The sequence below is a fragment of the Herpailurus yagouaroundi genome, unplaced genomic scaffold, assembly GCF_014898765.1.
Source record: "Herpailurus yagouaroundi ecotype Mexico unplaced genomic scaffold, PumYag 28, whole genome shotgun sequence".
NCBI classification, from domain to species: domain Eukaryota; kingdom Metazoa; phylum Chordata; class Mammalia; order Carnivora; family Felidae; genus Herpailurus; species Herpailurus yagouaroundi.
This window is the reverse complement of record NW_024412376.1, coordinates 101,870,028-101,896,372: the sequence shown is the minus strand read 5'-3', so window position 1 is coordinate 101,896,372 and position 26,345 is coordinate 101,870,028. Positions and strand designations below refer to the sequence as shown.

General features: G+C 41.6%; 1 protein-coding gene across 1 annotated transcript; it reads left to right on the top strand.

Annotated features, from left to right (window-relative positions):
- On the top strand, window positions 1-26,345 carry BMP3 (bone morphogenetic protein 3). The gene is made up of 3 exons (XM_040480184.1): window positions 1-1,008; window positions 16,552-17,462; window positions 24,680-26,345. Exons 1-3 carry the CDS (start codon window positions 684-686, stop codon window positions 24,869-24,871), a joined length of 1,428 nt encoding a protein of 475 aa, XP_040336118.1. The 5' UTR covers window positions 1-683; the 3' UTR covers window positions 24,872-26,345.

The following is a 26,345-nucleotide window of genomic DNA, read 5'->3' as shown; positions in this document are numbered from 1 at the left end:
CTGGTTTGCTGGTTACTTCCCCCTTCCCCTCTCTCCCGGCTATAGCAGGGTCCAAGCTGCCTGCGAGGGACGGGGCGAGATTGGCTGCGGACTGTACAGATCAGCCAAAGAACGAAGTAGTCTCTCTCTCTCTCTCTCTCTCTCTCTCTCTCTCTCTCTCACACACACACACACACACACACACACACACTCAAAACTCGGACCTGCCGCACCACGGCCACTCCAATCCCTGGAAAAGGCAATCGAGCGCCCTCCGGACCGCTGCGCGCACCCGGGCTCCGGCAGTGCGCCCGAAGCTGGTGTTTTCCCCAGCGCCGCCGCTTAGGCTGGCTGTTCTGGAAGATAAAGAGGGGAGGGAGGATAGAGACAGATCCTGAAAACACCCCGGCCACACACGCCGCGACTGAAGCTCTTTCTCGGCGTACCAGTGAGGACGGCTCCAGCAGCGCCCTGCCCCGGGGAGGTCCGCGCGGCTGCCCGGGAAGAGCCCACCTGCCGGTCCGAGATCGGCCAGGGCAAAAAGCGCGACTTGCCGGTGTCCTGCTCAAGCAGTGCCTGGAGCTCCCGGCGCCCTCGCCCCGGCTAATTTGAAGTTCAACCCTCGGCTCTGTCGCGGGCCCCTCGCGCCCTCGGCGTGTCCCCCCGCCACGCGGGGAGCGGACGCGCGGCGCCGGGACGTCGCTATGGCTGGGGCGCTCTGGCTGCTGTGCCTGTGGCTAGGCTGCTTCTGCGTGAGCCTGGCGCGGGGAGAGGGACTGACGCGCAGTGTCCCGGAGCCGCACAGGGCTGTTCCAGGAGACCGCACGGCAGGTGGTGGCCCCGGCCCCGTGCTGCAGCCACACGACAAGGTGTCGGAGCACATGCTGCGGCTCTATGACAGGTACAGCGGCGGCGGCAGGGCCGAGGCGGAAGGGGCGCCGCGGTCCTCCGAGCAGGGCTCTCAGCCCCTGCGCCCCCCACCCCTGCGCGAAGGCAACACGGTTCGCAGCTTTCGAGCGGGAGCATCAGGTGAGTGCCCGAGACGCCCCCTTTCCGCGGTCCCGCCGCAGGTTTCTCCTGGGACCCCCCCCCACACACACACACACGCACACACTTACACACAGCTTCTTTGTCTGCTCTCCTCTCTCTGATGCGACCTAGAGACCTTCCCTCACCCTGTGCAGCCGCGCACCGAGCCCCTCGGTCCCGTCACACCCCGCGTTTCGCCAGGGAGTAATCCCAGTTTTAGAGCCTGAATTGAGAGGGAGATCTGGAGAGAAGAAAGGCGCTGAGCAGCCCGGTAGGTAGGGGTGGGTTAGAGGAACTGCCTGGAAAAAGGTGAGGGGCTATCCCTTGCCCAGCGGAGCCCTCCCGCGCTGGGTGCACTCTTGGGGTCCCTCGTGCTGATGTTTCTTAAGCCAGCCAGCGGAAATTCCCTTGGACTGGGCTTTAGCCATGTCTACCTAAAGGCAGCTGTCATTTTATGCCAACCCGAGGCACCAGAGAGAAAAGTCACACTGGAACTAGACGCCTTCCCCTCGCCCTTTAGACAGTCGCTTCTCCAGACCTTGCACCCCCTCTTGACTTGCACAGTTCTCTGTGTTTACTGTATTTGACACTTTCTATCTGGTAGTCCCTTGGTGGCAAACACACAAACGAAACCAGGTGGTCTGGTGTTCTGATTATTTAAAACCCATCTGGGCAAATAGGGGTTGTACCTATTCCACCCTGGGAGGAGTTGAGGGGGGCGAGGGTGGACAGCGTGGATGTAAACACCTCTTGGAATCCGCCGATGAAAATCTGCTCATCCCATTTTTCAACACACAGATCACTGCGGACTGAGATTCATGGTTTAACAAGGTTTCTCCTGTCCCCTGTGGTGAAGCGAATAACTTATGCTAACAGCCTGCCTCCCTTGTGCTAACAGCTTGAGGGAAAGTTTCCTGGACACTGACTCGGTTTATATGCTTTGAAGACGCATCAGGCTTTTTTGTTCACTACATTCACGATAAAGGGAAATGTAACTTGCAAAGCCTGTCTTCAGTGAACCGGTGAAAAATAGCCAAGAATCTTCAAGTAAGGAGGCCTGGCCTCATGCTCTATCCATTCTGTCAGAATCACTAGAAAGAAATCTCCTGAAGCTTTGATATGTAGGACTCCTGGAAAAAAAGGAAAACCAAAGCATCCATCAAGGAAAGCCCTAGGTTGACACTGTAAATACACTCTAGAGCTCCTAGGCATGATGACATTTACAATAAATGTGAATTATGCTTTCTAATGCAGAGTCTTTAGCTAGAGTCTGAGCTGAACCAGATTTCACCTTCTTCTTAAAACCATGAACATAATGTGTAAAGGGCTGCCCTCTCCCTGGTATGCCAGCCACTTGAGCCTATCCTCACAGCTGACTAGACCAGCGAATGCCTTGTTTATTTCAGTGCAACTCTGAGAGCAGAGCTCAGTGAAGGGAGCAGCGTGGGGACAACAGGAATTGGAGAGAAGTTGGGTGGGCAAGGCAGGTGGCAGTAAATGAAGATACTCAAGTCGCTCTTACCTTGATAGTGTGTGTGTGTGTGTGTGTGTGTGTGTGTGTGCGTGTGTGTGTGTGTGTGATATTCCTAGGGAGTAGCCAAAGCACCCAAGAGACATATAGTATGTTTTTTTTTATCAACAAGTTTCATTTTTTAGTATGAATCACAGGGTTTGGAAGTGGATTGTGAGTTTGTTTCATTCACACCTATTGCATAGTTGTTTGTATGTTTGTTTTAGGCTGAGTGAACCGTGTGTGGGAGATGGATAAGGATTTGAATAACTCAGGCCCCTTGGACTTTTGGGCTTCCGCTCACTCTGTGCATTATAATTTCAGTGTCCCTTATCAGTCTCACTGGTCTCATACCATCAAATGATAAACTCTGATACGGAGGCCAGAAGTTCCCTTGAAATGATGAATTGCAGCTTGAAGCATATATACAAGGCTGTGTGCCCTGATAAGGAAGGTAATCCCTTTAGCATCCTAGAGACTGTCTTAATGACTTATTCATCAAACGTAGACACTGGTTTTTGTGGAAGCTTAAGTGTCATGTTACCGCATCGGAGACTCCTGGAGAGGTGGTTCATGTTGGACCCCTTCCAAGAGTGTTTAGTTACGAACACACTAAAAAGACCTTATTATAAGGCAGTTCTGGCTCTAAGAAGGCACGATTTGGGGAAGGTGCTAAGGCTTTTTATGTGTGTGCCCCTCTCCTCTGTCCATATCAACGTTTCCATAACTCTCTTTGTCTTGCGACGTATGTTCTGATATAGGTGAAAGATGCTGTCTGCTTTAATAAATCAGACATGTTTTCTAGCCCATGGTGTTTAGGTGTCACAGCACATGGGCTGCTTCTCTATAGCAACGATGTTACAAATTTTAGTGGAAGGTCAGATGGCGTGCTGTGTATATGGAGTGGTTGCTGATCAGGCAGACTTTCCAAGTGCTTATTCAGGCTGAGTTATAGCCTTAGAGCCCTATTTGCTCCTTGGAACATACCTGATTAAAATTATTTATTGTTCTAAACCTAGAATATCTTTGGTTGAAATGTAGCTGCTGTGGTGTCCCTCTGATTACTTTCTACTTAAACCATTACTTGATGGTGGGTGGCATTCATCCTAAATACACTTTCTGCTAACCCCTTTTCTCCTCCCTCCATGCTATGCAGTGGGTGTGCCAAAACCGTAAGTTTGGAACACTCGTAAGTCTTTTTGTGATGTGTAAGGGTTTACATAAAGATAGGTTTTATCTTTTCCTTTGTAAGAAGTAATTTACAAAACTATTGACGGCAGAGCAGTTTAGATTTATAAAAACACACCATCTTGTAGGAACACCAGAGGCATATGAAATCAGCTTTTATTTTAATCTTAGTCTAGGTGGTCCGTGGCTACTGTGTGTAAAAAGGAGAATGTTTCACCGAAGGTTTTCTCCTGGCCTGATTTTTTAGGGTACACGCTTTGTGCTCATTAGTTTCTCATTATTCCCATAGCCACTTACTCTTATATTTCCTCTTCACAAATTTAACTTCTTTAGGAAAAGTGATTAAATCACACATGTTCTTATTAGGAAAGTATCATTACTTTAATTCATGAAATGTAACTACAAAAAGATGACATTTCGGTGAATATGTGTCACCTTTTTAAAAAAAAAAATCACACAGACTGGAAAATTGAGGTAATCCGGACCCAAAAGTGAATATTTTCCTTCAATGAGAAAGGGAGCGTCTTTCCTACCGTGACCAAAACTATTTAAAAATAAAGGATTATCATTTGATGTGATTTTGAAGTGCGAGGCTAAAATGTAAGCCTTTGGAAAAGATAGAGTTAAGGGCAAATTGAGCATTCCAGTAGGGGCCATCCTTGTAAAATTCACGGGCCAGTGGTAGAACATCACTTTTAATGGGTTTAATGGCAAGGGAATATAATAACGTTATTAAAACGTAGTTACCTTAAAATTTCTGGCACCTAGAAACTAGGCTTGAAATTAAAGAGCACTCGGGTTATCTAACGTTTGTATTCAAAAGACAACAGTACATCTGGAGAAGGGAGGTGTATGCATGGCTGCTGTGAATTACATACTACTTTGAATACATGACAGCCCTTAATGAAGTTTTTACTGTAATGGGCAAGACAGCTTTACAATCTCTGACATTTAAAAATCCATAATACCAGGAATTCTTGATTATCCATGCTAATGGAAAAGAGAAAGAGAATGAGTTACATGAAAAAAAATTATTTAAATCTGGCTTTTTAGTATAGTTAGACACACTCAAAGAAGCCAAGAGACCATGAGGGTCAGTGGGAAAAACATCCCCTACGTAGGTAATTCACTCAGGAAATATTTATACATTAAAAATATATACATAATTAAGAATATATTAAGGTGGTCGCATGTATCTTATGCAAGCAATGATATTTATGAGCACTTGACTGACCCAGTTTAGATCTCTCTAAAAATTAAATAGGGACATGAATGTCAAATCTGCTCTTAGGCATTTTGGAATTATACAAGTTTATATGTAGAAGAGACCTTAAAGAGAGCAAGTTCAACCCCCCTTACATGGAAGAAGAAATGGATGTCATGCTGTATTTACCAGGCAATTTTTCAAACCTACTGAGTAGCTCAGCTCAAAACCTATTATTCCTAATATTCCAGTCTAATTTTCTAGGAGAAAATTTTATAAAAGGTGTCTTTGGAAGATGTTAACAGGTGTTACATAAAATTGGGTCCCATGGTCAAATAAGTTTGGGGAAAAAAACGATCATTCTTATTTGCTATGGGAATCTCAGGGCCTTTAAATGATAGTGAGTCCTCCTAAGAGTGGATCATTTTCCCTCTGAGAAAGCATTTTAGAGAATTATGGTTCTAAGGTATCTAGTTGGGGAAACACTTGTTCGGACACTTCCTAATTCCCCAGGAAAGGAAGATATGCAAAATGCAAGTAAATATCACAACTGAAAATGGTCTTATTTCTCATTTCCCATTTAATACCTATGTCAGGATGGTAACTTCCATTTTTACTTTTTGGACTTGGGTCCAACTGGCACCATATCATCTTCCCGCTTTCATGTTTTAAACTTCTCTGGATGTAATCATAGAATCTCTCTGTTATTAAATTCCCATTTTCCCAGTTTCTTTATGAATTCTCCTCCATTGTTGTCTTCTCTGGACTTGATCTGCATTAGTTCACAGCTAGTATGATGCTTTTAAAAGAAAAGCTACTTTATTTGTGGAAAAATTCACTGGAGATTACACACATAACTTTGTTTAACTGTATCACCATTAGTATCTTGATGAAAGACACTAAAAAAAAAAAACAGACACACTCAAGACAGCTATCAAATCCCTTATATAATCACCAATGTTTGTTGTATTTATTAGACATAATAAAAATCGTACCTATCAAAAAGCCTAGTGAAAAATATTGAGCCACTTTGCATATACTTTCTATTTGCTACCCAGGAAATTTTGCTACAACATCAGAAGTTTTGTCTCCAAATTTGGATGGTTTTCCCATCTATTCAGTGTGTATATCCTAGTAATTAGTAACTTACTAACTTGATTTTAGTGGTGGTAGTGGAAATAAGTTTAGCATCACAAATAGTTTCAGCTTGAACTTCCTATGCCAAGTTTCAGTTCAGAGTGCATTGTTATGGTTATGAGCCCATGAACATAGAATTATGTAATGGAAACACTGACATAGTATTAATCAAGTGACACGAGTATACCAGGGTAATATCTACTTTGGGCAGTAGTAAATGATGACAGTGTAACTGAAGAGCGCTCATATATGGAATGTTTAGAAATGCATGAAGTTGCTGGTCTACCACATATTAGTAGTGGTTGTGTCCTAGCATATTAGTACCTGAAACAGTACTTTCGGCAAAACACTTTTTAGGGATGATATGTTTAAAGGCATAGATGTCTCTTTATTTATTTCAAACACCTATGCATGTAAGTCATAGAGCTAATTGAGCAGTGTGTTTGTTGAGTCCTTCAGTGATGGACTTACCTTTCAGACCATCTTTTCTTGGCGACAGAACCACAGTAAATGCAGTGCCTAGATTTTATTTGGGCCCACTAGGAATAAAATTTGGGGACAAACTGATGCTACGCTGTTACCATCTTCAGTAAGTATTTCTTACTCTACTGAGTGAGTTCTTTTAAATATTCCTTTTATAAAGTAAAGGCATCCAATAGTTGTAGAAATGCAAGATTCTTTGTCCAATCATCTGATTTTACAGGTAAATCACCTGAGACCCAATACGATCTTATTTGCTTTTCCTTCAAAGAAAATTTAAAATTAAAATATTGCATGGAATTAAACTAAAGTCTATTTGAATTAAGTGTAACAGCTACACTTAGGCATGGGTTACGGTAAATGGTTTTCAAGCAAAGAAGAGATTCCTGGTACTTTAATTTTTCTATTACCTGAGGCTGAGTTAAGAGATCTAAAGGCTAACCTTGGTTGAATTGCTAATTAATCAAGTTATCTAACATTGCCAGTTTCAGTTTCTTTAACTATCAAATGGTTAAGTCATACCTACTGTGCCAGTGTCACAGACAGACGGTACAACTCAATTGGGAAAATGCATTAAAAGTTTAGAAGCTCTGTATAAATGAGATATTTTAATATTTTAAAAGGTGTCTCTCTCTAGCTTCCCACAAAGCCATAAACATACATAAAATGGGGCTCATGTGCAATTGTTTGTAACACACAACAGCAATGTAAATATAAACAGGTGATAGTCCTCTTGTAATACAATCCATAATACCCCAAACCCACATTCAAGAAGGTACTATTTCTGTCCTGGCCTTGATGGCTGAGTGAGCACGGCTACACTTTGTTGTAGTGAGGTTAAATGTTCTAAAGGATGGTCTCTGTATTAGCTGTGTCAGTGTCACCAGGGAACTTGTTGGATATTCTCCAGCCCACCCAAGACCATCTGAATTAAATTCTGGGGGTGGGACGCAGAAATCTCTATTTTAACAAGCCATCAAGGTGATTCTGTTGCATGTTCGAGACATACTTGTCTAACCTCATGTCCCTAAGGTTTTGAGTATCTTATAACCAGCTTCTAAAATCCAGGATTGATTCACGTGTGAGACCTGATCTCATCTGGTGCTTTCAGTGGACCTTTCTGTGGACAAATGGTTTATTAATTTATATAATAGCAGGCTTCTTTCACTTTAGAAGGTATATTAGCATCTTTAAGGTAGTCTTTTCTCTGGAGTGGGCTTTCAAGTAAGTTAATAAAGACTTCTTGCCCTTCTGTCATAGTTTCAGAGAGTTGGGAGCCTAATAGACCTGCTAGAAGGGGGATATGGAAGAGGAATGTGTAAAGCAAGTCTCTGAAGTGCAAAGAGCATATCCCATTTCATTCTTGTGTTCTGAGGATCTGGTGTAGTTTGCCACATAGCAGGCACTCAGTAAATATTTCAGTTGAGCTGAATTAGATGTTCAGGGGACTAGATAAGAAGAGATAGTAGAAAAGCTATTAGCCAGGCAAAAGATCCTTTGAAAATAAACTTGCTATGAGAGAAGTTTCCATGAGGCATTTTACTATGTACATGTCAAATGGCAATGCTATTCTACTTTATGTACAACTGTTCTAATAATGCTTTTTTCCTGATAAGCTGAAAGGAAGCACCATAACGCCATATGGTATGTAAACCCAAGAAGGGCTTCTGCTGACTTTGGGAAGTTGAAACTACTTGAAAGTTGTTTTTTTTTTTTTCCCATTTTGGTGTTAAGTAGGAAACATTTTTGAATCTGGTGAGTTTACACAGTTGTTCATTCAACACATCTGACAAATATTTTTCAGGATATAAATACTCCAGACTGTGCAAAGTACTAGGAGTTCAAAGATTTATTAGGACACGGGTCTGCCCTCTGAGAGCTCACAGTCTAGGAATGCCCTTGGGCAGAGGCTAAGAGTAGATAAACTGATTAATGAACATTTTGCTGTTCTAGAGAAACCTACATTATATCATCTTTGGCCATGTTTTACTTTGGACATAGAGAATGGTTGTCTTGGAATCCCATAAAACTCAGTCGTTTGACGGCACTCTGCAAGAAAAACAAAATTCTGTGACTTTCTGTTCTATTTAGAAAGTCTCCATCTTGCCTTTGCCTGAGAGCTGAAGGTGGCGGAAAGAAGCAGCCTTCTGGAGTCAGTAATCCGCAAGCACTCAGCCAGTGGCTGCAGGTGTATGCGACTCTTTCCTAGGCACCCTGGCATTTCTAGCAGTTGTACTTGGGAGAAAGAAAGAAGTGGGGGGGAAAAAACTTGTCCTTGGTTACGTATTTTCTGTATGACTACAATGTTTTTCCTGCTTTCTGGGGATTTAACTAATCATCAAGATTTCATTTAGGCTATTTGTTTTAAAACCAGACTTTACATAGAAAGCTTTCCATTATATGTCCTAATTCCCTCTGAAAACATTCTGCATGGGCCAGCACGAAGGTGAACTTACCACTCCCTGGGCACCGCCTCAGCTACTCCTTGACAGGAGCTGAACCTTGCCATAGCACGGCCTGTCCTAAGTTACAGGTTCCTACTGAGTCCTTGGTTTTATTAGGCTTAGGTGCTTTGTCTTCAGATAAAAACAGAAATAAATCCTCTGCCTTTATCTATTAATCAAACTCCCTAAAAAATTCTATATAGTTAATAGAAGACCTGGGCTTCTCTCCAAAATCAATGTTACCTAGCTGGTGCTTCATTTTTTGAATTTCTACAATGAATAGGCTGGACTCAGTCCGTTTATTCATGAAAGCAGCATTTACTGAGTACTGCTTTAGAGTTAAGCCCTAGGCTTGGGGCTGACGAATCGGATAAAAGTTACTACAGGTGACCTTGCCTTTAAGGAGTTCTTGGTCTTAGGAAGGAGCGATAGTATGATGAAAATCGTATTAGAACTGGGATTCCAACCGAAGGAGTGGGTTGTCATGATAAGCGTGCCTCAAGAGTGGTGCCGCTTCTCTGCCTTAACAAAGCAGGTCTGGATTATCAAGGACAGCAGGGCAGATGAAGGCATTCTAGGAAGAAACAGCAGCAGGTGCAAAACCCTGACAGGTGTTCGAAGAGGCGTGTGGCTGAAACTCACCTGACTTCTGGAGGCTTTTTAAATTTACAGACATGATGATTTTAGAAAATTCAAAAAATTATAATGCCAATGGCAAATCCTAACTAGACTGCAGTTGATGTGTTCCCAAGCAAGGAAAATCCAAGCTTGTGCCAGTGCCAGAAAACAGTAAGAAAACAGCACCACCTATTGGTAGTTATATTTTGGCGTCAAAAACGTTTCCTTAGGAAGAGCTGAAAATAAAGCCTGTTGCAGTTCCTTGCAAGGGATCTGAGAGGTTATCTAGTGCATCTCCCACACCCTCCATATCAGAAAAAGATCCTCCTGCAATAGTCTTGAATTAGGACTATCTTATGTTTGCTCAGTCCCACAGAAGGGTCTCCCTATCGTACTAGACGCTTAGAAAGTCATTATATATTGGTCTGGATACTGCCTCCATTCAACTCTCACCTTTAGACCTCATTCTCATCTTTGACCCCGGAGAGAAAAACCCCAATCTCTCTTCAGCCCCTTAAGTATTTGCAAACAATTTTCATAACGTTGGTAAACTATTTTTTTTCTTCCTTCAGACCATGTATTCTCCATTTATTCAACTCAAACTTGTAAGACACAGTTTCCAGACCCGTCAACATCTTGGTTACTCTCTTCTGTATCAATAAATTGGTTAAAATGAGAACACCCAGAATTAAGCATGCAACTCTAGATATAGTTAGATTGGTGTGGCAGTTAATGCTTCCTGGTACCTGAAGACTACAGACAGCCTGAAAATTCGTTAACTTGGGTTTTTTTTTTTCACCTGATTAAACCCACCATTGTTTTTTTATATTATTAGTGTGTCAGTTTGTTCTTATTAATCAGAAAGTGTACCTTGGGGTTCTAATTCAATAATTCCAGATAGCTAAGTATCAGAATAGTTCAGAAGAAAAGAAAAAGCGAGCACTCTAGCATTTTTCATTTACTGGTATTTGAACATATATACCTGTGTCTGTAGATAAGACTCAACTACCCAGGGAGAAGAGCAAGATGCCTACTGCGAAACCCCTGTTCTTAAGTATGTGAAGACTCTCATTTGGAAAAGTTAAATTAATTTTAAAACTCCATCAGATAAAAAGCATGAGAGTGGTTGAATACATATTATCACTTATTTCCACTTTCAGGGAGGTATTTATCTCCTTAGTTATTCCTCTCCGCTCAACTCCATGCAACTCTGCACGACTCTTTTATTCCTGTTTTCATCCATTGTAAATACTAAGCATTTGATGGGGCGTTTGGAGGGAAGGAGCATTAACTTGCACAGAAATTAAATGTTTTAAGGTTAAAGAAGGCAAAAATAAAGTATGGGTTGGAGAAGTCAAAAAATGTTCTGGCGAAATGGCTGAGACTTGTAGCTTATTATTAGAACAAAGAGGGAGTGGAGGTCATCTCGAACAGCCAGGGCTAATGCGCCCCCTGGCCTGGTAGAAATGGCAAAGACATTGAGTGCTGGGCATAATACAGCACCTGTAGTTAGGAGCTAGATGTGAATTGGCCATCCCTTTTCTGAATTTCGGCGGTTTAGATGTCTGTTAGGACTTCAAACATCTAGACTAATTTGGGATATTTTATAAATGTCTACTTAAAACATTGGAAATATCGCTATGCAAAAACCTCCGGTATTGCATACTGCCAGAGCGTGCTCCTTCCGTTTTCCCACCCCCAACTTCCCTTCATTCTTTTCCCTTCATTCTTAAAAGTTTAGTTCAAAGGTTAAGTCTTCCCGGTGTATCCTTCTTCCCCTTACATGCACAAAGTTACTTGCTCCCTCCTTGGTGCTACTCCAAGAATGTAGTTCACACCTCTGACAGCAAGTGGCGTCATCATGCCCTAACTACCTGCTTATTGCTTATCGGTCTTCTCCCCCCTCCCCGCCACAGTGTGGACAGCAGAGGCCATTTGTGCAGCCCTGAGACCCAGGGCAGGGTCCAGTCCCTAGTAGGTGTTCGACACCCTCATGTTTGTTAAACCGAAACATTGGTTTTGCTTTGCTTCTGGTTCTTTGTTGGCTGTAGTGGATGACCATGTGAGATACCCAAATAACACAACTGAAGCTATGTGTAGAATCGCTACGCCGTAAAGCACTGTCGCTAAACTGCCCATTTAACTCTTTTAACTCTATTTTGGAGCAGTTTGTTAACCTTAGACTTTTGACTGCAGATTGAACCAATTAGCTACAGCTGGAGGGAAAATTAAAAAGTAATCACCAAAATTATCTTTATCTAATGTTCTTGGTAAGGGAAAGTATGTCGCATTCCAAGAAGGGAATCTTTTGCCCGGTTCACTTTTTGGTTTAAGGATTCATGTTTAGCAAAATCCTAGTTCTTCTCTGCACTTGGAAAGAAATAAATGCCTTTTTTCTTCCCTTTTGGACTATATGTGACTACAAAAGTGGTGGTTATCCTTGACTGCCATGGTCCAGCAGAAATTTTCATTTGAGCCACAAATGTGAGCCACGTATGTAATTTTAAATTTCTAGTGGCCACACTTAAAAAAAATATGAGAAGCAACAAGTGAAATTAATTTTCATAACATACGATTATATTGAAAATGTTCTGTACCCAGTTTCTGGTGTGGGTGAGAGGGGAGGAAGTTCCCCGTACCAGCAAGCAATTCTCAGACACCAGCAGGGTATCTGAGAATTCAATTTGGTCTCCCTGAAGATGGCATCAGATCCCACAGGCGAAGGGCTCAGCCCACAAGACCACCCTCCACTTCTGATGCCAGTCGCAAGCCAAGGTTGTTACCTGTGCTTCTGACCAACTAGCTACATACATATTAGAGGTTCCCATGACCCCCTCCTTGGGTCCAATTAATTTGCAAGAGCAGCTCACCGAACTCAGGAAATGTATTTGTTTACCAGATTACCAGTTTATTATAAAAGGATGCAACTCAGAAATAGCCAGATGGAAAAGATGCATTGGGCAAGGTAGGGGGAAAGGGTGTGGAGATCCCATGTCTTGCCCAGGCGCGCTGCTTTTCCCCAAATCTCCATGTATTCACTAACCTGGAAGCATTCCGAACGCCATTCTTTTGGGTTTTTATGGAGGCTTCATCATATAGGCATGATTGATTGAATCATTGGCCTTTGGTGATGGCTTCAACCTCTGGCTCCTCTTTCCTTGTGAATCAGAGATAGAACTAAAAATGCCAACCCTCAATCAGTGGGTTGGTTCCCCTGCAACCAGCCCCATCCCCACCAGTCCTCTAAATTCACCTTGTTAACATAACACAAGGCACCTGTATAGTTCTCATCACCTAGGAAATTCCAAGGGTTTTAGACACAGGACAAAAACCAAATATATGTATTTCTTATTTTATTTTTTTTTTATTTTAAAAAAAATTTTTTTTCCAATGTTTATTTATTTTTGGGACAGAGAGAGACAGAGCATGAACAGGGGAGGGGCAGAGAGAGAGGGAGACACAGAATCGGAAACAGGCTCCAGGCTCTGAGCCATCAGCCCAGAGCCTGACGCGGGGCTCAAACTCACGGACCACGAGATCGTGACCTGGCTGAAGTCGGACGCTTAACCGACTGCGCCACCCAGGCGCCCCTGTATTTCTTATTTTAAATCACAGTATCTATCACAGTATTTAACCCCATCCATCCAAATATTATCCTTTAATATGCAATCGATGTAAACTTACATTCATGTGATATTTTACATTCATGTTTGTACTAAGTCTTTGAAATCCAGCGTGCATTTTACATTGAACAGCACATTGCCGTTCAACCTTAAATAGCCGGTCACCACCATATCGGACAGACCGTTCTAGTTAGCTAACATTCGTGGAGATTTTCTGTGTGCTGCAAGCTCTGCCTGCATTCTGTCAATTAATTTGCACACCTCTGCAGTCGATGCTGTTGGACTCTTTTTACAAATAAGCAAACTGAAGGGCGCCTGGGTGGTTCAATCAGGATGAGCGTGGACTATTGATTCTGGCTCAGGTCATGATCCCAGGGTCCTAGGATCAAGCCGGGGTGTCGGGCTCCGCACCGAGCATGGCACCTGCTTCGGATTCTCTCTCTCTCTCTCTCTCTCTCTCTCTCTCTGTCTCTTGCTCTCTTCCCCTGTCTTTCTCTGTTCAATAAATAATAACAAAGCCAACTGAGGCTTAAAGAGCTTAATTATTTGCCTGAGGACAGCTAGTGGGTGTGGTGGAGCTGGGCCTGGGCCACGGGGCTTTGACTTCAAAATAGTGTACTGAACTAAAATGAGAGCCATCACAAGAGGCAGCCTGACAGATTCTGAAGCATTTACGAGAGGATATTGAAGATTAGACACAGGGGTGGAGGCTGCTTAACAGCAGGTCACAAGGTGTCTGGAAACAGTTTGAAAGAGGGAACTTTTTTTTTTTTTTTTCCAGGAGGAGGATACATTTTGAAGCAAACTGTTGGGCGAAGGAGCACTATTACTTTACCCATTAAGACACTACCACCCAGATCCCATGTAGCTCGTTTTTTCCCTGCCAGGATGTCTGTTTGGCAACCATTCGATTGCCACATACTTAGAACAGAGACTTCTCTTCCTTCCATTTTAAACTTCCATCTGCTACAAGAAGTTTGGGTAAAAGTATATGCTACAGTGACTGGTACGAATTAAGGCTAGAGTCTCTGAACAACCCTGATGCCATGGCTTTGTTGTAAAGGTCTGTAAAATATTATCCTGGTCTCATGGATTATACAAATGGGCACAAATGGCAGCTTCCTCCTTTTCCTTCACACGGTGTTAAAAATGAGTAAAATATGTTTCCCATTGCACTTCCCTTGTCCTTGCAGACTCAGGGAACTCATTCTAAGTTTCCACGTCTTTGTAGAAATGTTTTGTTTTTACTGAAATATGTTTTTGATCAAGAACATAATCTCACGATTGCGTATATGTTTCTGAAACAAGTATGTATATGGAACAAGTGCACGGAGGGGGACTCGGGCTCTGGTGGCTGGTCCCAGGACTGGGCATTCTTGAGTCTAACCTCAGCCTTACCACTAATTTGGTAGATGATCTGAAGAGAAGGAACCAACCTCTGCCCTTCCTAATCAATCTCTTGTTCTGTTACTCTCATTTCTGAAGAATTGGAACACAATTTGACCCAGGTCAGTAATTTCATCGAAAGAAGAAATTATTCAACTCTTGAATTCTTGAGATGTCATAGACTCCAGGCAAGCTCCGCAACAGTGTTAATTCTTTATGACACGTTTGAATGTGTGGCTCATTTTTCCGCACATGTTACCTGAATATTGAGTTAGACGGTCTTGCTCACCTACCCCCATCCTGCACCGTAAACTTTGTGAGGCAGGTAGAAGAAGATATAATCCCATAATACACTAATAACAATAATGAATTATAGTTAGAGAAACCCTTTTCTGGGTGCTTTATGAACTGCTTTACACACATCTAATTTAATGCCGATGGCAGTAGATGTAGACACAATCTCCATGTTATGAATGAGAACACTAGCTTGCCCAAAGTGGCTGAGTCAGGACTTGAATCAAGGTGAATGTAATCTCATCAATGCTTGTAACCAGTAGGCTATACACTCCCACTAATAAGAAGATATTCCAATCCTGTGCCAGATTTACAGGACTAGTTGTTGGTAGTTTCGTAATGAAAAGCCAGAGCTCTCAGCTCTCATACCAGTAAGTTTACTGCTGTGTTACAACTTACACACATTTGTAGTGCTTCAGGAAAGGAAAAAGCAAATCAGTAAAAACGGCAAATCCTTGCTTTAATCTTTCTCTAGCTTTTAAAATTACTCCTATTATCGTTTTTGTTTGTTTAATTGAGGTGAAATTCACATAACGTGAAATAAACTATGTTTTAAGTGAACAATTCAGCAACATTTGATACCTTCACAAGGTTGTATAACCACCAAGTCTACCTAATTCCAAAATATTTTTATAATTCTAGAATAAAACCCCCTACCCAGTAAAAGGTTTCTCCCCATTCTGCATGCCTCCAGCCCCCGGAAAACATCAATCTGCATCCTGTCTCTACGGATTTAGCTGTTCTGGAACATTTCATGTAAACGGAATCATACAATATGGGACCTTTTGTAGCTGGCTTCTTTCATTTAACAATGTTTCCAAGCTTCCTCCACATTGTGGCAGGTATCACTTCATTACTTTTTATGGCTAACTAATATTCCACTGCATGGATAGAACACTGTTTTTCCATTCATTCGTTGATGGAGGTTTGAGCTGTCTCCACCTTTGGCTATTGTGAATAGTGTTACTGTAAACATGCATGTACATGTACTTGAGTACCTGTTTTCACTACTTTTGTCTATAAAGGAATAGAGTTGTGGGCTCACATGATATCTCTATGTTCAACTTTTGGAGGAACTGTCAAACTTTTCCACATCAGCTGAAGCATTTTACATTTCAACCAGCAATGTAAAGTGTTCCTGTTTCTCCACATCCTTGCTGATACTTATTTGGTTTTTCATTCTTATAGCTAGGCTGGTGTATGTCAAATTGTACCACAGTGTGATTTTTGTTTACATTTCCCCAGTGATTACTAATGTTGAGCATCTTTTCATGTGCATGTTGGCCCTTTAAATATCTTTTTTAGAGAAATGTCTATCTGATGTTCTTGGCCATTTTTTATTGGTTTCTTTGACTTTCTGATGTTGAGTTGTAAGAATTACTTACATGTTCTGGATACCGCATTTTGTCAGGTGTATGATTTGAAAATATTTTCTTCATCCATTTTTCTTTTGCTGCTCATATCTTGGGTGTCATTATCTAAGAATACATCACCAAATTTAAGGCCAGGCAGATTTTACCTGTATATTTTCTTCTAAGAATTTGATGGCTCTAGCTCTTATATTTAGGCCATTAACTCATTTTGAGTTTCTTTTTGTGTGTGGTGGCAGGTAGGGTTCCTGTTTACTCTTGTTTACTCTTCTTTTTTTTCCCTTCCTAGGAACCCTTGGAAGCAAAGGACTACACATCTTTAACCTGACTTCTCTAACCAAGTCTGAAAACATTTTATCTGCCACACTGTATTTCTATGTTGGAGAGCTAATAAACATCAGCCTGAGTTGTCCAGCATCCCGAGGATGCTCACCTCATGCTCAGAGGAAACACGTTCTGATTGATCTCTCTGCGTGGATCCTCAAATCTGACAGAAACCAAAGTCAACACCTCGGTCACCTTTCAGTAGATGTAGCCAAATCTCATCGAGACCTTGGGTCCTGGCTGTCTAAAGACATCACTCAGCTCTTGAGAAGGGCCAAGGAAAATGAAGAGTTCCTCATAGGATTTAACATTACCTCCAAAGGACACCAGCTGCCAAAGAAGATGTTGCCCTTCCCCGAGCCTTATATCTTGGTGTATGCCAACGATGCTGCCATTTCTGAGCCGGAGAGTGTGGTATCAAGCTTGCAGAGGCACCGGAATTTCCGCATTGGAGCTGTGCCTAGACCGGACGGCCATATCAAGGCTGCCCTTTCTACTGAACGGAGAAGGAAGCGCTCGGCTGGGGTCCTGCTGCCTCTGCAGAACAACGAGCTTCCTGGGGCAGAATATCAGTATAGGGAGGATGGGGTATGGGAGGAGAGAAAGCCTTACAAGACCCTTCAGACTCAGGCCCCAGAGAAGACTAAAAACAAAAAGAAACAGAGAAAGGGACCCCCCCAGAAGAGCCAGACTCTCCAGTTTGATGAGCAGACCCTGAAGAAGGCCAGAAGAAAGCAATGGATTGAACCGCGCAATTGTGCCAGGCGGTACCTTAAAGTGGACTTTGCGGATATTGGCTGGAGTGAATGGATCATCTCCCCCAAATCCTTCGATGCCTATTATTGCTCCGGAGCATGCCAGTTCCCCATGCCAAAGGTAGCCGCTGTTCTCTGTCCTATACTTCCTGTTTCCGTAGAGGAGAAAGACACACTGACCGAGAGTGTGTTTTCATTTACGAAATCCATCTGGACACTTATTTATTGCCTTCTGACATGTACTAGGCAAGAATGGTTACGCTTGGTTTTTCTTTAATGGTTGCTAAGGTGATATGAAGTCAGTATCGGTATGAGGAAGGATATGAGAAAAAATGTAAAATATGTGTTTTGTGCTTCTTCCAAACACAGTGCAATCAGCCATGTGGTCTACTCAGCTGGGGGCAAATCTGTATCTGCCCACAATAAGCAAGCCGCAAACGACAGAAGGCTGATAATTGGAGAGGATATTCAGAGAATGACTAGATGTCATGGGGAAAAGGAAGGGAAAGGACTAATTGCATCGATGCCCTGTGCAGAATTTTTTGACAAATAGTTTCTCATGAGATGAACTGGCCCCACCAGAGTCAGGATCAGGGTTGGGCCAGGTAAACTCACCTCATGAAATCCACCAGATGCTTATTTCATTTGCTTCCCTAATAAACATCAAAAACAAAGGTAACATAGGGTATGTGGACTCTATAAGCTTCTTCCAAAATTTACTTCATCCGGTCAGAGCTTACCTGTGTCTCTTCCAAAATCAGTGGAAACTGTACTGTATCGCATCAGTACTCAGTATCCTGACGAATATATTCTCAGAAGCTTCCCCAATCCCACCACTGCCTTGCACAGCAAATCCAAGTGACTATTTTCTTTGAATTTAGAGTTAGTAAAGTAGAGTGGTGCCCTCTGGCCTTCAGTTAGGCTTATCTCTGAACCTCTATTCTTAGCTTATAACGGTTTGAATCTCTGACATACAGTGAAAAGGGACTGTAGGAATAGAATTCAGAGAAAGAATAGAGATGGGGTTTTTTTGTTCTTTTTCTCAAAACTTGAGGGGAATCAACTTTTGCTGTTGCATAATAACAGAGAAAAAAAAATCTTTTGCCTCAAAGAGTGAGCAACTTCTACCTATAGATCTTTAAATTATCATGTTCATGTTCTAGTGTCATGCTCATTGGGATGTTTAATGGAACACATGCATAAAGGTCTGGCCGAACAAAAGCAGGTCAGCCTCTGGGCCAGTAACTTGATTGGAATCGCGTTTTCTTCTTAGAATGTCTCAGAAGAAAAAGTTTTCTACATCTTCTAAGACTTGTCTCTCCCAAGGATTTTTGTCGACTCCATGTTCTTTAAATCTAAACACAAAATAAGAATTATATACATTTACTATGATATAAACAGCCTTATCTTGTCTAAGTATTCATAAAGGGTATATCACTGTCAAACAAAACTTTTGCCAATTGGGACAGCATTTTTTTTTTTTAATTTTCTTTAATGTTTAGTTATTTTTGAGAGAGAGAAAGACAAAGCCATGAGGGGGGAGGGACAGAGAGAGAGGGAGACAGAATCCGACGCAGGCTCCAGGCTCTGAGCTGTCAGCACAGATCCTGACACGGGGCTTAAGCTCACAAAACATGAGATCCTGACCTGAGGTAAAGTTGGACACTTAACCAATTGAGCCACCCAGACGCCCCGGGATAGCATTTAAAAACAGACCACAAAGATGCAGAATGTTAACAGCGATGAATCTTTATAGTGTGGGTTGCTTTGTGGCATTGAGAGACAAAATGAATTCTCAATCTGTCTCTGAACCCAGGATGACTGATTTTAAGTGGGTCTGTGAGTTTTCCAAATAATCTCTCACACTCGTAAACTGTAATTTCTTCTATGTAGCCTGGGGAAATAATTTTTCTTCCTGACTCCAAATTTTCATACCCAGGGAGCCATGACAATATGGAGCTATTCAGTGAGTTTTCAACTACCCACTCTGGAGACCTGGTCTGGTCTCCGCTCTGCCACAGTTACCCCGTCTTACCCCTTCCATCTTGCTCTGACTATGCAAAACCCTGCCATTGCTTTGGTAGTTCTTCATGATGGTTCTCAGTGATGAAAAGAATAATTATTTAAAAACCTTATGAGGGGGAGGGGTGCCTGAGTGGCTCGGTCGGTTAAGCCTCTGACTTCAGCTTCAGGACTTCTTGGTCCGTGGGTTTGGGCCCCACGTCGGGCTCTGTGCTGACAGCTCAGAGCCTGGAGCCTGGTTCAGATTCTGTGTCCGTCTCTGTCTCTGCCCCTCCCCCACTTGCGCTCTCTCTCTCTCTCTCTCTCTCTCTCTCTTGAAAATAAATAAACATTAAAATTAAAAATAAAACTTCTAAGGATAAGTTAAGAGTAACAGATAAGTTTAAGGAGGGAAGTGTGTTAATGCAGCAGAATGATTAAATGTACATGCTTGGTTGTAGCAGGACTTCTTAACTGTAATGCGGCTGCAGTTTGCCTGGGAACACGGAGGTTCTGATCCAGTGGTTCCGGGCATATAGCCTAATATTCTGCGTATCCAGTGCAGCTCCTAGGTGTTGCTGATGTTGCTGGTCCACAAATCCCACTTTGAGTAGCAAAATTGAGGGCTAAATGTGGTTTGGGGGAGAACTCATACGGTTGACCCTTGAACAACAACACGGGGGTTTGGAGCACTGATGTCTCGCACAGTCAAAAATCCATCAGTAAGTCCTAACTCCCCCAAAACTTAACTACTAATAGCCACCTGTTGATCGGAAGCCTTATCAATAACATAAACAGTAGATTAACATGGATTTACTATGTTACATGTATTCTATATTGTATTCTTAACAATAAAGTAAGCTAGAAAAAAGAAAATATTCAGAAAATCATAAGGAAGGGAAAATACATTTGCATTACTGAATTTATCCAAAAAAAAAAAAAAAATCTACGTATATGTGGACCCATGCAGTTCAAACCTACATTGTTCCAGGGTCAGCTGTATGTTAGTGTTCTCAACTTTGAAATGGGTACAATAGTACATGATAAAAACAATAGTTTCTACATAATAACAACAGTGGGTAAACAAAACAGTAGAACACCGTGCACATGGTAGGCGCTCCATAAGTATTTGCTATTAATATTTGTATTAAAGGTCATTGTTGAGACCGAGGAGAACAGAAAATTCAATGTAGGGGGCTGAAGGAAGACCAAATGGGAAAAGGGATCAAGAGAATAAAAGATGTAAGACAAGAAAAAGTTTTACAAATGTTTCTACTCCCTTTTCAAACATCACAAAGCCTAAAATAGGATTCTCCCTGCAGGTTCAACAGCCTGTAAGCTCTTCCAGTAACGTTTCTTTGGAGAGTAATAGAATCAGGACAGCATTGGTTGCAACAACTGAACTCATCATAATATTTGTCAAAACTTGGAATGGCATCAGAACTCCAGGGAGACATAACAGGGAGAAGTGTGGAGTTTTCTCTCTGAGCCTGAGATTTCCTTTTGCCAAGTTGAGAGTGGAAGTTTGGCTGTTACATGGAGTTCTCTATCTCTCATCACCTTGTGAGAATCGGCTTAACTTTTAAGGCTTTCTAGTGGTTCCCTTTCGGCCTTCCAGGCTCTGTGGCTTTCAGGTGGTGTGATAACCAAAAGGATGGGTAACACGAAGCAATACGAAGCTGCTATGTTAGGGGTAATTAATAAGCATTGCTATTGTCAGTACAGCTTCCAACATGGTAACCAGAGCGAGCTATTAAGAGAAAAATACAGTCGGAGCAACAGAGGAAAATAAGGTCTCTGACCAGATCAGTACAAACACATGTGGAATAACTGAGGCGCCAAAGAACTTTCAGACTTTAGATACACATTTTGCCCCAGAGAAAAGTTCTCCCAGGCCAGACTCCTCTGCTGGCCCTCCTTCCTTTTGGCCTCCTTCGCGAAAGCCTGCTCTATATGGCGGGGCTCTCCGTCTGCAAAAGTCGACAACCTGTTCTGTAATTCAGAACAGCTGTGTGCTGCCTTTCCCAAATTCCAGGCTTTGCCCTTTCACTGATTCCAATTAGATAGTTTCTGGGCTATCACACCCATGTGGGCTGGACTGGGAGAGTGTGGAGCAAAACCCCATGGCCCAGGTCAGGAATGAAGGCTCTTAGCTGATGACACACTCTCCCTTGCTAATGCATTTGTAATCAAATTCAACTCGAGGACATCAGGCGCCGCTTGGCAGGTGCGGGCCGGACCACTGCAGATTTCATTCACAGACACGGCCGCATGGATTTTTCTGATTTCTAGCCCCTACAGCCAATCTGTTCTCCCAGGGAGAGACCCCTGGAATTCTGCCATGAGATGAAAAATACCCATATAGCTAAGGCCAAGTCGTATGCCTTTGCTTCCCCCTCACCACCTTAGCGGAGATGGAAAACAGAGCTTTCAAATGAAATGAAAACGATTGAGCCATTGTTGCTGACCGAGATGCGAGAGAACCCACAAGGATTAGAGGAATGGAGTTATTTTTTTCATGGAATCGTGCGGAAGCTAAGGATAGCAAAGACAATAGAATTGGGCAGCAAAGACTCTAAACACGTTGAGCCAAATATCCTATATCAAGAAGAAATTCACATGTAATGACTTCAAAGTGATAGACCCTCAAATTACTTTCCTGAGTTTCCAATTCCAATCGCTGGTCATGAAAAGATGACCCCAAAATCCTAAATTTTGATGTACTGAGTTACCTAAGCAAAAATCACCTCAACTGATGTTAAAGTCATGTTTTACTCGCATTAAAAACAGAGACTAGGGAGGGAAATGACACAGACTGCACTTGCGATGGACAAATTTATTAAGCTATATCAAGAGAGTCATGAGAAGCATGATCTGAACTCAAAAACAAACAAATTATAGACTGGCAGCGTGCTTCAAATGAGCAATTAGTGCATGAATCTTTTGTGCATGACATAATGATTCCTGGTAATGGCAGCCTGATCAGAGGATTCCATAGTGAGTCAAATGGGGAAACTCCCTAGAAAATTGAAGTTGTCTGATAAGACACACCAACTCAGAATCAAGGGCCCATTCCTGAATTCCAGCGAGCCCACCAGAGACTGTTCATAGTTTCTGAATCTATCATTTGTGAGTTGAGTTTAGAAAAAAAAAAAAAAAAAAGGACAGGAATTTTCCTAGGAAACACCCATGAATATTTTCCGTATCTACTCTGGGTCATTTGCACAGAAACTTTTATTTTTGTTGATGGGAATTATTTCCACAGAAATAGGTATAATGGAGGGTAAGCTATTTCTTAGAAGTATTTCATCCATTCAGTAAATATTCAGTGCCCAGAGCATATACTGTTCCAGGCACTGGAGAACAACAATGCAGAGCAGTATTTATCCTTCGAGACCTCTTCTACTTAAATAGATGCACTTCTTATGAAATTTAAATATTATAGGAGTCATTAAGACATAAAAAGTCACAGAATAATGTCAGAAAATCTATGGTTTAAAAAAAATCCTTTGGGACATTATTATAAGCTGTTTGGATCACTGAGTCTTAAAAATAAATCAATAGAGAAAAGTGGACGGCTGCAAAATTTTCTTTGGAAATTACCAATACTGATGAAATAACGACAGTGGTTATTGATCTCTACGGTACAATACCAATTACAGTTTGTGTCAGTTACACAGATTTTGGCGATGCTGCACGGCACAAGATACCTGAAATAGAACAGCATAGACTTCCTTTTCTTAAAGGGAGAATACCTTGCTTTGCAAAGCTAATTGAGTGAAAGTTAACAACTCTTTTCAACATATACTTAAAGTTTCTAGGGAGAAAGAGTAAAAAAAAAAGTTGCACCTCATCAAGACCATTTTTTAAATGATTTATGCCCCTTCACAATAAATTTAAAGTCTAATGTATAGATAATTTCTTTAATTAAAGTTAAAAGATGGGATGAGGCAAATCGGATTTGCCCTTTGTCTAACAAAAATAATCTGTTTTCTTTCTTTCTTTTTTTTTTTTTTTACTGGTATGCCAGCTCTCTATATTATTTGCTTCTCCCTTGATTTGTATGTACCTTAACCTTTCAACTTGTTCCAGTTTCCCGTCCTGGGAGGTTTAGGGGTATGAAATTAAAATATCAACTCAGAGGTGCCTCTGAGCCATGAGAAACATGGCTTGAAGTCTTGAAATTAAAAACCCAGAGTTTTGGCCTAAATCCCACTTCTGAATTGACATGTGATCTCTGGCAAGTTACCAAATTTCTGGTTCTAAATATATTTAAAACAAAACTCGTTTCACCTGCCTTAGAGAGACATTGGGGAAAACTAATGCTGAAAAGCGTGGCATCTCTCCTGAAGAAGTTCATGCCACTCTAGCAATACCCAAACATTCTGGGCTTGGAAAAGTGACCGTCCTTTAAGGCTGAGCAGAGCTGTTTGGCACTCTAAAGAAAACCACTTGCCTCACATGGATGTTAATGGTTCCATTTGGCATTTTCTCAGGAACAAATTTTTCTTCCCTGGTCAAACTTCTGATATCCATGAGATAACCTTCGGCCCCCTAGAATATTCACAGAAGATATATATGGCCCACACTTGGAACACTTCTAACACGACTGCCTTGAAGTCTGAACCCATGAAGCAACAGTGACCCCCAGTGGCCAATGGGGTGATCTTCTTAACCCCGATTTGTGCTCCGAAGAAGAGGTGAATAATTAACAGTGAAGTGATTACCGTCCAGTTCATCCTGGTGGCGACTACTAAATAAATCAGTGCTCCTTGATGTGCTTGGTTGTATTTTAACAACAAAGTATAACTATCGCTATAGCAGTGGTAATAATATGTCTGTGTTAATTAAATAGGGTGTTTGCTAGGGTTCATTATGATTAGCGTAGAATCAAGAACAAATGGTTTTTGTTGCAGTCCTGTTGTTGAAAACACCCTAGAGTGTGTTAATCCCCTGTTTGGCAACTAAATTGTTTTTAGTTAAGTGATTCCGGCTTAGATAACTGGATTCACATACCCACTCTACCACTTACTTGACCTTAGACATGTCATTTAAGCTTTTTGAGACTATTTCTTTATTTGTAAAATATTTAAAAATGGTAGTTTTGTTATAAGGATCACAGATACTATATATAACATGCCTGGCACGTAGCAGGTACTTAATAAATGATAACCATGTTGGTGATGATAGTATAGGAGATCGTGCTGAACGGGTAATGATGCCAGAGCGTTATAAAGTTGTTGAAACGAATTCGTTGCGTACGTACCTTAGGGATGAACAGTGAAGAGTGGGAAAGGAGTTCCACCTAACTTGTATGTTCTCCCATTTCTTTTCTAGTCTTTGAAGCCATCAAACCATGCTACCATCCAGAGTATAGTGAGAGCTGTGGGCGTCGTTCCTGGAATCCCTGAGCCTTGCTGTGTGCCAGAGAAGATGTCCTCACTCAGTATCTTATTCTTTGATGAGAATAAGAACGTGGTACTTAAAGTGTATCCTAATATGACAGTAGAGTCTTGTGCTTGCAGATAACCTGGCAAAGAACTCATCTGGGTGCTTAATTCAATCATTACTTTATTTAATGGACTCTCCCCCCCACCCTTGTTTTGCACTGCCAATGCATTTCATCCCAAAAGATCTTTTATAGTCAAAGAGAATGAGCAGACAGACTGACGATTTCCATCAAGGAGAACTGGACTGTGTTTGTCTCTGAATGTAACTAAATGCAAGATTTTCGTAACTATGGACATTTATTTCTTTTTTAAAAAAATTCACAAAGGAAAAATGATCACTCAAACTCTTTTTCAGAGCTGAGGACACACTGATTTATTTTTGTAAGGAGCTTTGAAAATAGGTTGGAAAAACACCAATAGCTTATCACTTATCTCTACTCATAGAGAATAGAAATTTTTCATATTTTGAAGTAGATTTATTGCCATAGATTCCTGAGCGACTCAGCAAGTGCTAAATAACCCAACCAACTTTTTTGTGTATCTTCAAATCTGTTAAGACTCTTGTTTACCTGTGTTTTTCCTCCATGTGTAATTGTATGAATAGGTGAGTGGAGAGTGTGGGCTGAGTGTTAAGAGTATATGTATGTGTGTACATTGCCAGGTGCCTGTCCCCTCTCTAGGAAGGTTTGCTTAACATGGTTTTATAGTTCAATCTACACAGGATTCTTTGTGTTTTCCATTTCATGTTCTGGCAAGCACCATTCAATTATAAGAACTTTACCAAAAAGGACAGAGTGATCCAAGAGCATATGCAGAGAGTTACCACTTGGCCCAGCCATTTAATTTGAAATACAGTTGTTTTCATTTCATTGCCTCCTAGAAAAGGGAACCTGCAGCCCACTTTTCAAAAACCCACATGTACTTCCTCTTCTTTTTCACGAATACCTTCATTTGTTCTTTTAAATTGAATTCAAAAATTCAATTAAATTTTTTAAATTAAATAAAAATTTGGGTTCTCTTGATATGCTTTTACTTCTTATGAAGCAATCCATAACTACCTGAGGCTCAAAAACGGATGGAATATTGGAGGTTTCTTGAAATGACCAAATTAATCACCATCACGTGTTGAATATCATTCTTCAGCCACGTCCAGGTCCAGGCACCTTTTCACATGTATCAAGGTTCAGCCATGAAATCTACTTTAGCAAAGCTCACTAAAAATTATTCACCAAAAAAAGGAAGTCAAATATAGACACTTTGTTTTTTTCCCCACTTCCACTTGTCACAACTATCCTCTTACGCCTTGCCCTAGAAAACATGTTTCAAAAATCTCTCTTTCTCCGAATTCGCATGTGTGACAACGATGTTTTCAGACCATGGGTTGTTGTTGATGTCCTATCTGTGGCCAACCCTCCTCTTGGTTGAGTCTCTGCTGACGAGAGACAACTAAGCCATTTCAGAGGCTGTGAAGTATCAGAAGGCGTGGGGTTTTGTTCTGTGTCTACCTAGAGCTACCTATCGTGGTTCATCATGTAATAAATATTTAGTGAGCA

Bases quoted from the DNA above. Each gene is read 5' to 3' on its own strand.
- BMP3 (XM_040480184.1), top strand. From the start codon at position 684: ATGGCTGGGGCGCTCTGGCTGCTGTGCCTGTGGCTAGGCTGCTTCTGC. The intron at 1,009-16,551 runs GTGAGTGCCCGA...TTCCCTTCCTAG, and splicing joins CTTTCGAGCGGGAGCATCAG to GAACCCTTGGAAGCAAAGGA. The intron at 17,463-24,679 runs GTAGCCGCTGTT...TTTCTTTTCTAG, and splicing joins GCCAGTTCCCCATGCCAAAG to TCTTTGAAGCCATCAAACCA.